The sequence below is a fragment of the Petaurus breviceps genome, unplaced genomic scaffold, assembly GCF_028583685.1.
Source record: "Petaurus breviceps papuanus isolate PSGF00001 unplaced genomic scaffold, PetGlider_PUasm1.0 84, whole genome shotgun sequence".
Taxonomy (NCBI): Eukaryota; Metazoa; Chordata; class Mammalia; order Diprotodontia; family Petauridae; genus Petaurus; species Petaurus breviceps.
In genome coordinates this window covers 8,449,426-8,464,864 of record NW_027186645.1, presented here as the reverse complement: position 1 = coordinate 8,464,864, position 15,439 = coordinate 8,449,426, and the positions used below count along the sequence as shown (strand labels likewise).

Sequence of the window (15,439 nt, the reverse complement as noted above, 5' to 3'; positions counted from 1 at the left end):
GATTTAAATAATTTTTAAAGCTCCTTTGAACTTGGATTATATTTTAGGATGGTGACCAAATGTTAATCCTATGTGGATCTTGCAGATTGAACTGGAGGACCTTAATAAGCTCATTATGCATGAACATAATTACTAACATGTTAGTTTGCTAGAAACCAAATGGGGGAGTTGGGGAGTGCATTAAAAAAATTAATGTCAGCTTAATGTTTTTGACCATGAAAATATTTTTGGTATTACTTGTCAGATATATTGGTGTTGAAAATATATATTTTCCTTTAAGTCTTACTCCACACAGATGGAAGAGATCTTCTGGGTTGTGGAGATGAGAATGTATGTAGTAAAGCCTCATTCCTGATAGCAGTAAGAGAAATTGGGGTTCATTATCCTTTATATATTTATATGAATCCTTATTAGAAACTGTTTAATAAATATCACTACTGAAGTGCTAGATTTGTGTAGTCTAATGGTTCTCAAAGTACGATACTCCTTTCCTCCTCCATTGAGGGAGTCCACAAGGTCAAAACTATTTTCAAATAAGACTAAGATATGTTTATTTCTAATATAGTACATATCGATAGGTATTTTCAACAAACAAAAACTGCAAAGATTTGCAGAGATGCAGGATTTGTGGTAGGGTAAAAGGTAAGAGGAGAGAGCAAAGCATTCTTTTCAGTCAAGCTTTGCTATTATACTTTAAAGACATTCAGCTTTAATTGTTTTGTTGCTATTTCTTTATTTACATTCTTTGTGGCATTGTTTTCTCTAGCTTGACATTTCACTTTGTATCAGTTTGTAGAAGTTTTCTCTTGCTTCTCTGTAGTCATTAAATAAGTCAGTGTTTTTTTTATTTGTTTATTCAGTTTGTTTATCCTTCCCTTTGTGGTTCTTTGCTATTGCAAAGGGTTGTTACACATCTAATCTTTCTCCCCTCTCCCCCCACTTCTCATACTGATACCTTTCATCCATTTATATAATCTATGATATTTTTCCCCTTTTTTTCAATCTATCATTTAATGGCCAGTTAATTATTAGTACTGGCATGTAAAATTTATAGCATTTTTCATCTTAAATACACATACACAATACTTTCTAATATAAGATTCCTAACTTGTTTAAATATACTCCCCCCCCCCCATTTTTTCTAACTCTACTTAGTAATTTTATTTCTTAAACCTTGTTCCAAAGGCAAAGAGAACCTAAAGGACATAACATTATCTCACTTCATTTCCTACAATCCACTCACTTAAAGTTGTCATTTATCATTTGCCACCCAGATGCAAATTGAGCTTCAGTTTTTAATTGGTTACTTGAAAAAAAAATTGAAAAAAGTCTACTTAGACAATTTTCACTATCTTAAAAAAAAGTGAGGTCCTTTCTTATATTATTCTCTTTGTTAAGTCTGTTACATTGAGATAAACATAAATCATGGATGACTATTTTATACCTATTTCCTAATATTGAATGTGCTGTTTTAGATTCTATTTTTAATGCAGTGATAAAATATCCAACTGGCATTTGTTTGCCCGAATATTTCATTGCATTTGTCATTTGGTGACAAGTTGAAAAACCTTTAGGAGGTTCAGTCATCTAATAGACAAGAAAGTTACTTCTCTTTCTCTCCTTTTGACATTTCCCATTTGTTTTCTCTCTGTTGTTAGCAAAGCGAAGTTGCTCACTGCCATTGCTTCTGGGCACTTGGCAGCAGCAATGGCATGACAAGCCTTAACTGATGCTGCATTGTCAGCAAATAATAGCCAGAGCCCTGTATGTATGTGTGTTTGCATGTTTGCATGGGCATGACTGAGCACATGTACACAAACACATGCATACGTGTGCATATGCACATGCATGCATACATACAAATATGTATATGTTTGTGACCATCAATGACTACTGGTCATGTTTGAATGTACCTTCTTAATGGAGGGATGGTGAAAGTCAAAAGTATTCTAATAAAATATTCTAAAATGTATAAAGTTTTCCTTCCTAACATAGAGGGTGAAAACTTGTCTATAAAATAATGCATTATCTCATATTTTGAATCCGTTTGAATAATATTGTTTCTTCTTGAAGGCTGTAAAATTCTTTATTTTTAATTTTTGTTGAAAGTTTTGTCTAAATTTAAGAACCAGCAATTTTTAAAAGGGTTTGAAAGGAGAACAACTAAGCTGGAATGACTAGAATCTGGTTATATAGATTACATGGTAGCCATTTTTAGATTTCTTTCCCCACTCTGTGGTAGCTTTATTGTTTTGTGGTTGGTTTTATTCATATGACTTGTGAAAACCAATCCTGGCTTAACCATAAGCAGCTGGCTGCAGGATCTTTGGGGAATCTTAATTAAAACTATTTTTTCTCTTCCAGGGTATATTTCCTTCCAGCTACATTCACTTGAAAAATGCATGTGTTAAGAACAAAGGGTAAGAAATAAGTTTTCATTTTTAAATTCTGATTTTGAACTATTATAGGCTTTGTATTTAGCACAAAGAAGAAAATCTTGGTGGCAATAAAACATTGATTCAATTAAGAAATAATTTATAATATTAATTTAATTTATATATTATACATAATTATTAATAAATATAACAATCATAATAATGGCTTTCCTTTATATAATCTTTAAATGCTTCTGCTAAGCTCTTTACAAATATTATCTGATAATATCCTTATAACTCCCATGGGAGATAAGTATTTTTATTATCCCTATTTTTATATATAATATATATAATTGTATATTATATATATATATATATAATATCCCTATTATCCCTATTTCGACAGCTGAGGCAGACAGTAGTCAAGGAAGTTGTCCAATGTCACATAGGTAGTATCTAAGGCTCTTTTGGAACTCAGGTCTTCCTAATTCCAGCTCCAGTGCTCTGTCCATTGTACCACCTAGCTGTCTATCCAAGTGGTATTTTTAAATTGTTCTGTGCATTGCAAAGTACTAGATATTTTCCACTGTAATGATTAATATGGGGGATGGAGCCAGAATCAAGGCTAATCCTACTGTGACAGCAGCAGAATGATTATTAATATTAATAATAACTAGCATTTATTAAATACCTATTATGTGCCAGGTATAATGTTCAGCGCTTCCCAAATATTACCTTGTTTCATTCCAACAACTGGGAGGTAGATGCTGTTATGATTCCTATTTTATTGCTGAGGAAACTGAGGCAAACAGAGATTGAGTGACTTGTCTAGCATCTCACATCTAGTACATTTCTGACACAGTTTTTTTTTTTTAACTTAGGTCTTCCTGACAACATCTAGCTGTGTTTATTATTATTTGTTATTGTAGCAGCAGCAACAGTAGTAGTTGTAGTAGTAATGATAATTGAACTAGTTGAATCATACAGTAATATTAGTCCCAAAATGTAGTTTTTGTCTACTTTTATCACTAATTTTGAATAAACCATGTCTGGCTCATGGTTTCTAAAGTGTGGATGAGAGATAGAGTAGCCTAAGTGATTGAGTTGGCCTTGGAATGAAGAAGACCCACATTCACATCTTGATTCTGACATGAACTGCCTTTAGGACTATATGACAGTCAATTAGATTTTCAGGGCCTCCACGTAACTCTCCAACACTATAAATTCGAGTTGAATTGCCAGTCTGCATGATAAACATAACTGCCACAGTGGGAGCTTCCTACTTCAATAAAGTCACAGGTCCAGTCCTATCCTTCCCTCTCCAAGATACTCCACAAAAGTATTTTTATATGGTAGGATATTTGTAAAACACTTCATCTGAAATGGTCTTCCTGCTTAGGACAGAGAATAGTGTTGTGGAAAGCATGCTAACCTAGGAATCAGGAGGCCTGAGTTCTAGTTCCTCTTCTGCTACTAAGGAAGGGTTGCCTTTTGGCAAATCATTTGACTTCCTTGGGCCTTACTTATTCCTTATCTGTGAAATTATGGGAATGGGCAAAATGATTTCTCACACTCTCTTCCAACTCTGACTCTCCCTCTTTAATAAATTTATGTATAAGAAAGTAAAAACTTAAGATTTTAATTGGCAGATTTTTCTTCTTAATGATTCACGCTCACCTCCTTTCAAGAGAACTTGGTGAGGTGAGTATCTGGCCAATGTGTATAGACTCTATTTTGAACTGAGGCAGGAGAGATTATATATAAAAGAAACAGATGTGGTAGATGCTCCTGGGCCACTGAGATGAGTTGGTGACTGTCATTTAGTCAGCGAATTTGGCTCTAAGCATTCTGGCAGCTGATTTTTTTTAAGTGGGGGGATGGGGGAGACATAAAGTTGCATGTTTTTGTTTTGTGACAAGAAACAACCACCTTCATATGCATACACTTTTAAAAAAAAAAATTAAACTTGATCAAGAACTTCTCACTTGGAACTTCACAAAAAAAAACATTTTCTTCAGTTTCTTAAACTATGGTTTTGCAAAATAAATAGAGTTGCTGTGGAGGCAGTTCTCCTATCTTCCTTATATAGCAGCAGAGGACATAGCATTAAATCATAACTCAGTAGAGTAATTTCTGTGAGGGATAAAGATAATGAGGTCCAGGTCTTTTTCTCTCTAATGGATTAACTTAATATAGAACTCAGAATCTAGATGAATGAAGAGTTATATGTCTATTAGACTGTCTCAAATATCAAATATTTTCTGCAAGCTTTTGTCAAGCTCTGAGTCACGCTAAGTTCACATCCAAGCCCCCTAAGTACTAGTATCTGTGATGTTGGTTGAAGTCAGAACCATGAGCTTTAGATGCCAGATGTGAGAAAAGCAGAGCTATTATACTTCTGGGGAAGTTAAAGACTCCCATCTACATTTTGCCCAAATGGAACATCAACCAACTTAATTGTGGGTATGGAACAGCACAAAGTTTTATACAGTAATATTTCAAGAATAGAGTTTAGAACCATAACAAGCATTTGTACCTGTTACATCAATTGTAACTTCAAATGATCGCATAGAACAGACAGCTTTAACTAGGAAAACAGTTTGAGAGAAATATCTTATTAGTTTATACTCCTGTCTGTGCAAGTATTCCAGTTTGCCCTTATGATTTAGCTTATTTAAAGGCGACACTATCCTCTTGTGCTTACCTGTTGACTTATATTAAAAATTCACCTTGAAATAGTTTTCTGAATTAACCTTGACTTTGCAGTTAAGATTGATCATTAACACTGCTGAAGTCTATTCGATACATATGTGTGAAAGCTGTTTATTCTCCTAATCAATATATACAGCTGCTTCATTAAGACTGCTCATTTTAGTACGAGAAAAAATCTCAGCCTACTATCCCATAAAACTGAGCTACAATCTTAGTGCTTTCTAATGATAACATACTCACATCCATGTAAAAGGGACTTGAGGTTTTAAATTCAAATAGTATGTAAATAGTAAGAGAGTTTTGATATTATACAATCTGTGCCTAAGTCATTATATTTTTTAAAGACCCAATGGGATTCCCAGCTACTTGCAGTGATTCAGTGTTCCCTTTTTCACCTTCCTGAGGCTGGGCTTTTTATGTCCATTTAAAGTGCTGCCCATTTTAAGTTTGGTAGCTACTAGAAGAACAAAATGACTTTAATATTCTTTGAAACATCCTGTTTTTCTGTTTACCTCTTAGAAGTTATTCCTTACTGGAACAGCCAGCCAGTCTATTTGTCTCAAAGCTGGTTTGCCATTTTTTTTTTGGTTTGCCATTTTTATAAGTATTTCTTTTTTCTTCGTTAGATACCCAGTTTTATAGTTTTTATACTTTTTTTATATCTGGAAAAAGGAGAACTGTCACTAGGCAGGTATAATTATAGCAGCCCTCTGACATGAGGAGCTCAGACTCCTGTGGTGAAGAGTACTCAACATGTGCTTTTACTTTTTCTAAGTGCCTTTAATAAAACTTTTAAAAAATACCAATTAGAGTTATTTTAGTGATTTCCTGGGAAAGAGACTTCAGAGCTGCTATTAGCATCAGGCAGAGAATTTCATCTCTCATTAGGACCTCTTGGTTTGAATTGATCTTATTATCTTTTCCACTGGGTCATCTCTGCCTGTCATCCTTGAGAAAGTTAAACTTGACAAACATGGAATCCTGTTCATCTTAAGTCATAGAATTAGACGATCATAGAATTTGAGAGCTGGGATAATAGTATGTTCCTGCAAAGCATTATTAATTCTGGCCTTGTAACTCTTAAACCCTCATAAGATGTAAAAGAGTTTGTCACCTGGAACTGAGACACAGTGGAAATAGAGAATCTCGTACCAAATAGTAGAAAGTAAAAATCTGTCCATTTAGAAAAGAAGGGGACTTCCTTTACATACCTGTTCTGTTTAGCAAAGGAACTTATTGATAGTATCACTTTAATCTCCTACCCCACCAGTATATATTTGCTAGCATACTGTGCAAAATATATGTTTCAGTATATGGATATTGTCCACTAGAGGCCTATGCTTCAAAGGGTGATGTAAAGGATGGAAAGTTGGGCCTAAGAAATATGGTAACTCTTTAAAGTAAATAATAACATTAGTATTATCATGGGAATTTGAGGCCAAATATTAAAAATGTAATTATGGTATCTCTGATTCTTAACCCTCAAATAAAAATTAATTATGTACTATAGACAAAGGACTTTATCAAGTTCTGGGAATACAGAGACAAAAATCAAAATCCTGTCCTTCAGGAGTTTACATTCTACTCAAGGACCCAGTATGCACACAGATTAGCAAATAGAAGGTAAATTCAGCGAAGAGAAAGAATTAACGCCATAGAAAAAGGCATGCATAAAAATATTTCCATTGGAGATAATATCTGAACTGAGTCTTGAAGGAAACTGGTTGTTAGGGGACAGTGGTGAGGAAGGAGTATAATCTGTTCACATGGGATAGCCTGTGAAAAAGAAACAGAGATGGGAGATGGGGTACTCAGTTTGGGAAACAGCGAGTATGTCAGTTTGTCATTTTGCTTGAATTAAGGGTAGTAACAATATCACATAATTCTGGAAAGGGTGGGAGTTAGATATAGCAGAGGTCTTTAAATTACAGGCTGAGAATTTGGGGTTTTCTCTCTAAATCTGGTATTGCTTTATAATCAGAAAGCAATAACGATCTGCAGATTGAAATAATGGTGAGGATTCTCTTCCCACCCCCATTTTCCAATTGTGATATGTAAAACAAGTTTATTGTCTTTAGTATTTGAAAATACTGTTGTGGGTATTTTTTAAAATATATTTTTAATATCACAGGCAGTTTGAAATGGTAATTCCAACAGAAGACTCCGTTATCACAGAAATGACATCAACTTTAAGAGACTGGGGAACTATGTGGAAGCAACTTTATGTGGTAATTAGCTTTTTATGGTATTGTTCTGGCAGAAAATAAATTGAAATAAAATATCAGAAATTTCAATAACTGTGCATATCATTAAATGTTAAGTTTTCTGAAGGTGAGATATTATTGCCATTGTGTTTGAATGCTTTTAAGTGATTCTCTCTTAACTTTAGTAAAGGCTGATTTCATTCATTATAAACTCTCTGAGTATCTCTATGGATCCCTGCTGGGGCAGAAATGCCTTCTTAATCATCAAAGAAAGATCAAATTAGGTTCAGTACACTTTTCCTCCTTAATTTATTTCTAATTCCCTTTTTTTTTTTTTTTTTAGCAATCAGGGTTAAGTAACTTGCTCAAGGTTACACAGCCAGTTATTTCTGGGTGTGGTGCTGAGTGGCCGAGCCCGGGATTCAATTCCAGGTCATCCCAACACTGGAGCCGGTACTCTTACTCGCTGAGCCACCTGGCCGCCCCTAAGCAATTGGGGTTAAGTAACTTGCTCAAGGTTACACAGCCAGGTGTTTCTGGGTGGTTGCTAAGTGTCTGAGCCCCGGATTCGATCTCCAGGTCTTCTCAACACTGGAGCCGGTGCTCTTACTTGCTGTGCTACCTGGCCTCCCCTCTAATTCCTTTTTAGTAATCAAAATACAGCACACTTGGTAGGTCTCAGTTAACTGGAATATTTGGTTAATAAAAGCACCTTATTCCCCCATTATATTGGAAAAAGACGTGATATATTGTATTATTTTAAAAAGTGTCAAGTTATTTATGATAACCTAAGAAAAATGATAGGACAATTAATTATGGACAGCTAGGTGGCACAGTGGTAAGACAGGAAGACTCGTCTTTCTGAGTTCAAATCCAACTTTAGACACGTAATAACTGTTTGCCTCAGTTTCCTCATCCATAAGATAACCTGGAGAAGGAAATGGCAAACCACTCTAGTAACTTTGTCAAGAAAATCCCAAATGGTCTCACAAAGAATCGGACACGATTGAAAACAAAAAAGGACTACTTAATTATTTCAGTATATTTATTAGAAGGAATTAATCAGACTTTATGATTAAATCGACAGCAAAGATTTTATTTTAGGAGACAAAGGGTATATATAATAAAATTGAAAGCGTTACTGATATGTTTCTTTTGAGAAGATGTTTTGTAAGGATTATTACCAAAGAGGAAAAAAAATTTCCTAGAATGAGATGTATAGAAATGGAAGAAAAGAACAGTAGTTTTTCTGATCTGTGTTATTTTGGGAATTGAATAGTATATTTGATTAAGGAAAGACAGAGCTTAAGAAAATTCTAGAGTAAAATAACTGATCTTGGTAATATAGCTCCATATCCTGCAGCACGGTAGTTTGAACAGTCCTGTGTTGAGAAGCAAGAGCAGTCCTATGTGAAATGTCTGAATGTGATCATTGCTAGCAAGAAGAGAAAAGCACAGTGGAAATAAGAGTGACCTGAAGGACCTTGTGCCATGTAGGAGGTAAAGAAAAGTGGTTTCATTTTTGGATTGAAATACACACACAAAATATACTCTACTGAAAATGGGCAAAGCCCAACAAAAATTCTTAAAACAATAAAACAATGACATGGGTATTTTGCATCCTTAGTATCTACTATGTGCGCCTGGACAATGAGTCAGTCTGCTGCAGTTTGAATGAACAGAGCTACCGTGCTAGTAAACTGCTTTACATCTGTCTTCTTGAAAAAAAAGTTGGATTATATTTTACCTGATCTGGCTGTTCATAATTTCATTTGAAGCTATGAACAGCTGTTTTGAAGATTGTAGTCAGTTAATTTGAAAACCAGCCAAGTGAGGGTTCTAACCACCCTGTAGAAGGCAAACACCAGAGACAGGTCAACTCCAATCCAAAACTTGTTTTGTTCTGAGCAACAGAGACTGGATAAACAGCAAGAATGGACAGATTTTCTTGGTGAGTCAGGAACCTACACATTATTCCTAGATCACATTCACCTGTTTTTAAAAAGAGCCAATGCAATTTGACCTGGAAAGAGAATGGAGAAATAAAATATAAGATTATTAGGCAGCCCAATTTGGAGATGATGACCCTGATAGACTTGTCTTCCCTCACTGTACTTTCTTGTTCCAAGATAATGGTACTTTATTAATGGTGATTGTGGGTGTACTGTCACCAGCCCAGAATTTTGGGTCATGTAAAGCACAGTGACTGGCAGGTGTTTGTGTCAGTGGAGATAGATTCAGGGCAATCAAATTCTGTGACAGCATAGAATAAGGAAAGACCATCAGGAGTATAAAGAATATTGATACCAAGCAAGAATACTGGCAAGGAATTTCCAGTGGAGGAAATTGCACACACAAGCTTAGACTTAAAGCATTTTTAATCTGAAGCATGCTTCGAGATTGTCTAGTGAAACCCTTTGATGTTACAGATGAAGGAATTGATGCTCAGTGAGGTTAATTGACTTGGCCAAGGTCACACTGCTAATTAATTGTCAAGGAGCAGATTCCAGTGGAGGTCTTCCGTCTAACTCTTCATATATAGATATATGTGTGTGTGTGTGTATATATATATTCACTTAAACACTCTTAAGTGCCCAGTGTACACAAGACATTACTCTGGCTGGTTTGGGAGATTCATAGAAGAATATGAAAGCACCTGACCACAAGGGGCTTACAAGTAAGGGAAAAGATGTGGACACAAGAAGACAAGACAAGGAATTGTATGGAAGGGATGTGGGATAACATAGGTACAAAGTCCTATGTTGGTTCAATGAAGGGACTATTTAAAAATGTGAATATTAGTGGGAGAGAAAAAGAAGGGATTCAGCACATCCAAGAAGATTCAGAGAAGTTGGGCAGAGGTCAGGAAGAACATAGGGTCAGACTTTTGGGGTAGAAGGAATGGTGTGATTGAGAAAGTTATCAAGCAAGTACAGAGTGTTCAGGAAAGAGCAAGCATGAAGGTGAAATCACTTCCTCTCTGCTAATTAATTGGCACTAAAGGTGACATGCTATAGTGGAAAGAGTCTGGGTTTTAAATCAGAAGGACAGTTCAGGTTTCGGCTCTGATAGCATTCTCATTGGCAGTATAACCTTGGGCAAATCATGTAACCTCTTGAAGCCTCAGTTTCTTCATCTGAGAAATGTAATAAGGATAATAATATTTAATGCTACCTACCTTATAAAGCTATTATTTTAGATTTATTTATTATTTATTGTTATAGATCAAAGCAATTGATCTACAATTTTTAAGAGCAAAATAATGTTCTTTTATTACTGAAAAGCAGCATGGTATGTGATACAGCTATATGTGGCATAGTAGATAAAGCTCTGGATCTGTACTCAGGAATACTTGAGTTTGCACCCAGTCTTAGGCACTTACTAGCTCTGTAACCTTGGGCAAGTTACTTAACTCCTGCCTCAGTTTCCTCATTTGTAACATAGGGATAGTAATCACACATGCTTCCCAGGACTGTTGTGAGAATATGATGAGATATTTGTTGTTTACTTTGAAAACCCTAAAGCACTGTACTGATGTTTGTTGTTGTTGTTATTGGTAATGATAATATTATTAACATGATTTATAGTAAGAGTTTTAGGCTCAGACCTGAATTTGAGTTGTGCCTTTATGATTTAATAGTTTTGTGACCCTGAGCAAGTAATTTAGCCTCTTTGTGCTTTAATGTCTTCATCTACAAAATGAAGATAAGAATTTCATTACGAAACCTTCAGGACTGTCATGAGACAAGTACTTTTTAAACTTTAAAGCGCTCTTTAAGTGTGGTTTTGTTTTTGTTGTTATTAATTCTAAGTTCTGGTAGCAGGCCAAGGTAGTTTAGTCCATCTTCCAAGGTACCGCACTTCAAATACTTGATGACATTATCCTCATCCTCAGTACCTTCAAGCAATCCTTGGATGATGTTGCTTTGAATCTCCTAGCAGTCTGGGTCATTGTTCTCACGTTTGCTCCAATCTGTTATTGTCCTCCTTAAAATGGCATCTGCATGATGACACTCTGTTAGGTACTAGACATGCAGAAACAAAAGTCCAAGGCGTCGTCCTCAGAGACTTTACATTCTACTACAGTGATATGATACTTATTGGTGAATATATATGTATGTGTGTATATATTCAATATGATATATATGTATATCTACATGTGTATGTAGCTGTGTAAATTTTGTTTGGGGGGGAGAGGCAATTGGGATTAAGTGACTTGCTCAGGGTAACACAGGTAGTATGTGTCTGCAGCCAGATTTGAACTCAGGACCTCTTTACTCCAGGTTTGGTGCTCTATCCACTGACCACCTGGCTGCCCCTGGCAAATATGAAATTTTAAAAAGTTATAAATATTAAAAATTTAAGCTACACACATGTTGATAAATACATGTATGTAGAAATATGTACAGTGCAATGTGTATGTAGAATACATACACGTGCAATGTATATATGTATGTTTCTATATTACGTAGAGATATATGTTTCTATATATACATATTGGTGAATGTACAATAGAATGTAAACTCTTTGAAGAATACCTATATATAGATATTTACATATAATGTATTAGATATTTTAAATCTAAATGTAGTTAGATATATTTACATATAATGTATATATTTACCTATATTATATGTCTATGCATATTAGCCAATACGTATGTGTATATCCATACATATGTATATCAACATACACACAAATACTTACATTTATTGGCCTCAGAAGGCAGGAGTTTAGATAATGACTGTCACTTATCATCAGTATTTATCCTGCAGAAATCTTTCTGACTCAAACTTCTCTGAACCTTGATTTCTTTTTTTCAGGAGATGAAAATATTTGTACAATACTTACCAGACAAGATTATTTTGAGGATAGTGTTCTGTGAAGTGTAAGATTCTATATTAATCTGTAATGTTGATGATGGTGTTGAATGTACTGGTTAGGCAGGGAGGCAACAAGCATTTATAAACATTTATTATGTGCCTGGCACGGTGCTAAATCCTGGAGATACACACACAAGCAAATAGAAAGATAGTCTCTATTCTTAAGGAGCTTGCATTCTCATGAGGGAAGAAGCATGTAAAAGGAAGCTAAAAAGTTGGGTGTGTGAGGAGAAAGTACACAAGGGAGGCCATATTGACAATGTCTGGGAAAGTCAGAAACTCCATGTACTTACTGTGTTTTCCTAACACAGTTGCTTAAGATTAATTAAGGCACTCTGCAACCTTTCAACATGGCATATATATCCATTATCTTCTACTTGTAAAAAAATAGACTGAAGTGCACTCTCAGCACAAATGATATGATTTTCATAGTCAGGAGAAGCATCTGTGCCATACCCTGGATTTTAGAAACTATTCCAAGAACTGGGCATGGAAGGACAGAAAAAAAAATATCATTCCTTACCTCAAGGAATTCACATTCTAATGGGTGAAGCAACATATGCACAACTGTATATACCAGGTTTTTTCAAAGTAGATGGAAAATTATCTAAGAGGCAAGGAACTAACCATGAGGTTAAGAAAAGGTTCCTGCAAAGAGTGAAATTTCAGCTGAGTTTTGAAGGGTACCCAGGGAACCAGAAGAAAGATTCAAAGAAAGATATAGTGTTCCAGACATGAGGATTGAAAAGACATGGAGTCAGGAGATGGAATGTCCTATTGAGGAGTATGAAGAGGTGAATGTTGCTGTATCATAAAGCACATGAAGGGAGTGAAATGTAGAAAGGCTAGAAAGATAAAAAGAAGTGACAAGGTCTTGAGGAGTTTAAATTGTAAACAGAGCATTTTGTATTGGTTTCTGGAATTAATGGGGGTTACACTTGTTTTCTCTGAACGAAATTGTTTTATGTGTAAATTTAATGACTTCATCAAAATACAGAAATTTCAGAACACAGAATAAAAAACTAATTCACTATAACCACATTTTATGTAATGGGACAAATAAATAACTGGAATGATGTTTCTCTGTTAACTCTGTGGGTGTTTTGTAGAATGACATCAGAGGAGATACTGTCTCTTGAAGTGATTACCAAGGGGCTCTGTAATCATCTGACATTTTCATGTCATACCTGTGGTTAGAAATGTCCATAGTAAATTGAGTAGGGGTGGTGACAACGTGGCCAGACATGTACTTTAGAAAAATCTTTTTGACTCTTAGAAGGTGGATTGGCGAGGAAAGAGATGAGGCAGGCAGACCAACTAGCAATCATCACAATAATCTCCTCATGAGACTATAAAAGACTGTAGTAGTGGCTTTAGCAGAGGAGAGAAAGGGGAGCATAAAAATAATAGGACTTGACAATCGATCAAAGATGGGAAATTTGAGAAATTGAGAATTTGAGGGCAGCATCAAGATTATGAGTTTGGGTAACTCTGATGTGCCCTCACTAGTCATTGGGAAGCTTAGAAGATGGAAGAGTTTTGGGAGAGAGATAATGAGCTCTGTTTTAGACATGCTGAGTTTGAGATACCTTCAGACATGTAATTAAAGATATGCAAGAGGAAGGTGTTGATGGAAGATGAATTCAGGAGAAAAGTTAGGAAAGGCTATAGTGAAGGGCAAATAATTTCCATAGAGATGATAATTGTACCTAAGGAAGCTGATGATATTTCCAAGTGAGATAGCATACAGGGACAAGAGAATAGAGACAAGGACAGCACTTTGAGGATACTTATGCTTAGTGGGAATGATTTCTATGAAAAAAATGAATAAAAGATTCTGAAGAGTAGTCACACAGATAGAGAACCTGGAGAGAGCAATGTCATAAAAACCCAGAGAAGAGTGTTTATCCAGGATAAGGGGATGCTCTACAGTGTGTAAGCCTGCAAAGAGGTCAAGGAGGATAAAGATTGAGAAAAGGCCAGGAGACTTGGCAGTTAAGAGAACATTGGTAACTTTGGAAAAGCAGTTTCAGTTAAGTGATGCAGCTGAAAGCCAATTACATATGGCTTGGATTTTTCATTTCTAATTATTGTCTTTATCCAAATCCATTTACTTTTCTCTTCTCTTTGGTGGGGACAGCTTATGAAATACATTGGGACTCCTTGGTCATTGCTGTTTAATGATGTAGAAAATGTATAACTGCATTTTAAAATAGGTAATGCCAGTTATTACTAAATATCTTTACCAATTGAAAACTTGTTCATCACATAAAAGTTGATAATTTTGTCAGGACAGCTTCTTGCTGTAAAAACATTTTAGCAGGAATGATCTCTGAATTTTCTTAATGCTACATTGTTCATGTGGTATCTTTTAAAAAAATATATTTCAGTAGGATGTAGAAAGATTCCCAGAAATCTGACATGAACCTGAGAATTTCACTTCTAAGTTAAATTGACTTGTCTCTTAGCAAAAAAGCATTGAGTTTTCAATGACAAGAATCAATCATCCCTTCCCCTTCCCCATAAACTTCAATTGCTATAATCACAGAAGGCTCAGAATATAATGAATGTAAAGGCTTTTGTGAAGTCTTAATGTGTAGACAAGATGCTCCTACCTTTGTCTTTGATTGGTTCAGAACAAGCATCTTATGATTGGTTGAATTAAACACATCCCTTGAACCTTTGCATTGAAATAGCAAGTCAGTTTGGAAGTTGGCCAGTTCAAAAGATGGATATTTTAGGTTTGGGAGCTGTAGCTAGAAGGAGGAAAACCAAGGCACCTTAAAGGGAATTGCTGTATGGGATAAGGAGTAATTTTTCTTTCTCCCCCAAACCCTCACTGATCATGTCTTTGAACACCCTTGACCAGTATGAGAAAATTAATCTAACTGGGGAGTAGGGAGCCACACTGAGGATAGATAGGTGAAGAAAGAAGCTTCAGGGAGTGTGAAGTCTTATGGTAGAGAGAATTGCCCCCATGAGCTAAAGAAATAGCATGTCCTGAGCACACACCTGAGTAGAGTAATGAGCAGAAAAAGTTGTACCCTCTGCAAATGGGGCTATCCCCCATTAGCTGTGTGAGGTCTCTACAAAGGGAGAAAAGATTTCTGTAGTAGGGAATGTAGGTTACCCATTTTCTATAATGTTCTCTATATGTGTCACTCATTACCATTGATTCTAACTTTGAGACCATGACTACTATCTATCTATCTATCTATCTATCTATCTATCTATCTATCTATCTATCTATCTATCTATCTATCTA

General features: G+C 35.4%; 1 protein-coding gene across 1 annotated transcript in view; it reads left to right on the top strand.

Annotated features, from left to right (window-relative positions):
• The window catches only part of DOCK4 (dedicator of cytokinesis 4), a 577,420-nt gene that overhangs the window by 245,197 nt on the left and 316,784 nt on the right, over nt 1-15,439 (top strand). Inside the window, exons 4-5 of the mRNA XM_069107030.1 lie at nt 2,365-2,420; nt 7,219-7,315. Of these exons, the coding sequence (XP_068963131.1) occupies nt 2,365-2,420; nt 7,219-7,315 (153 nt within the window). The remainder of the gene's footprint in view (nt 1-2,364; nt 2,421-7,218; nt 7,316-15,439) is intronic.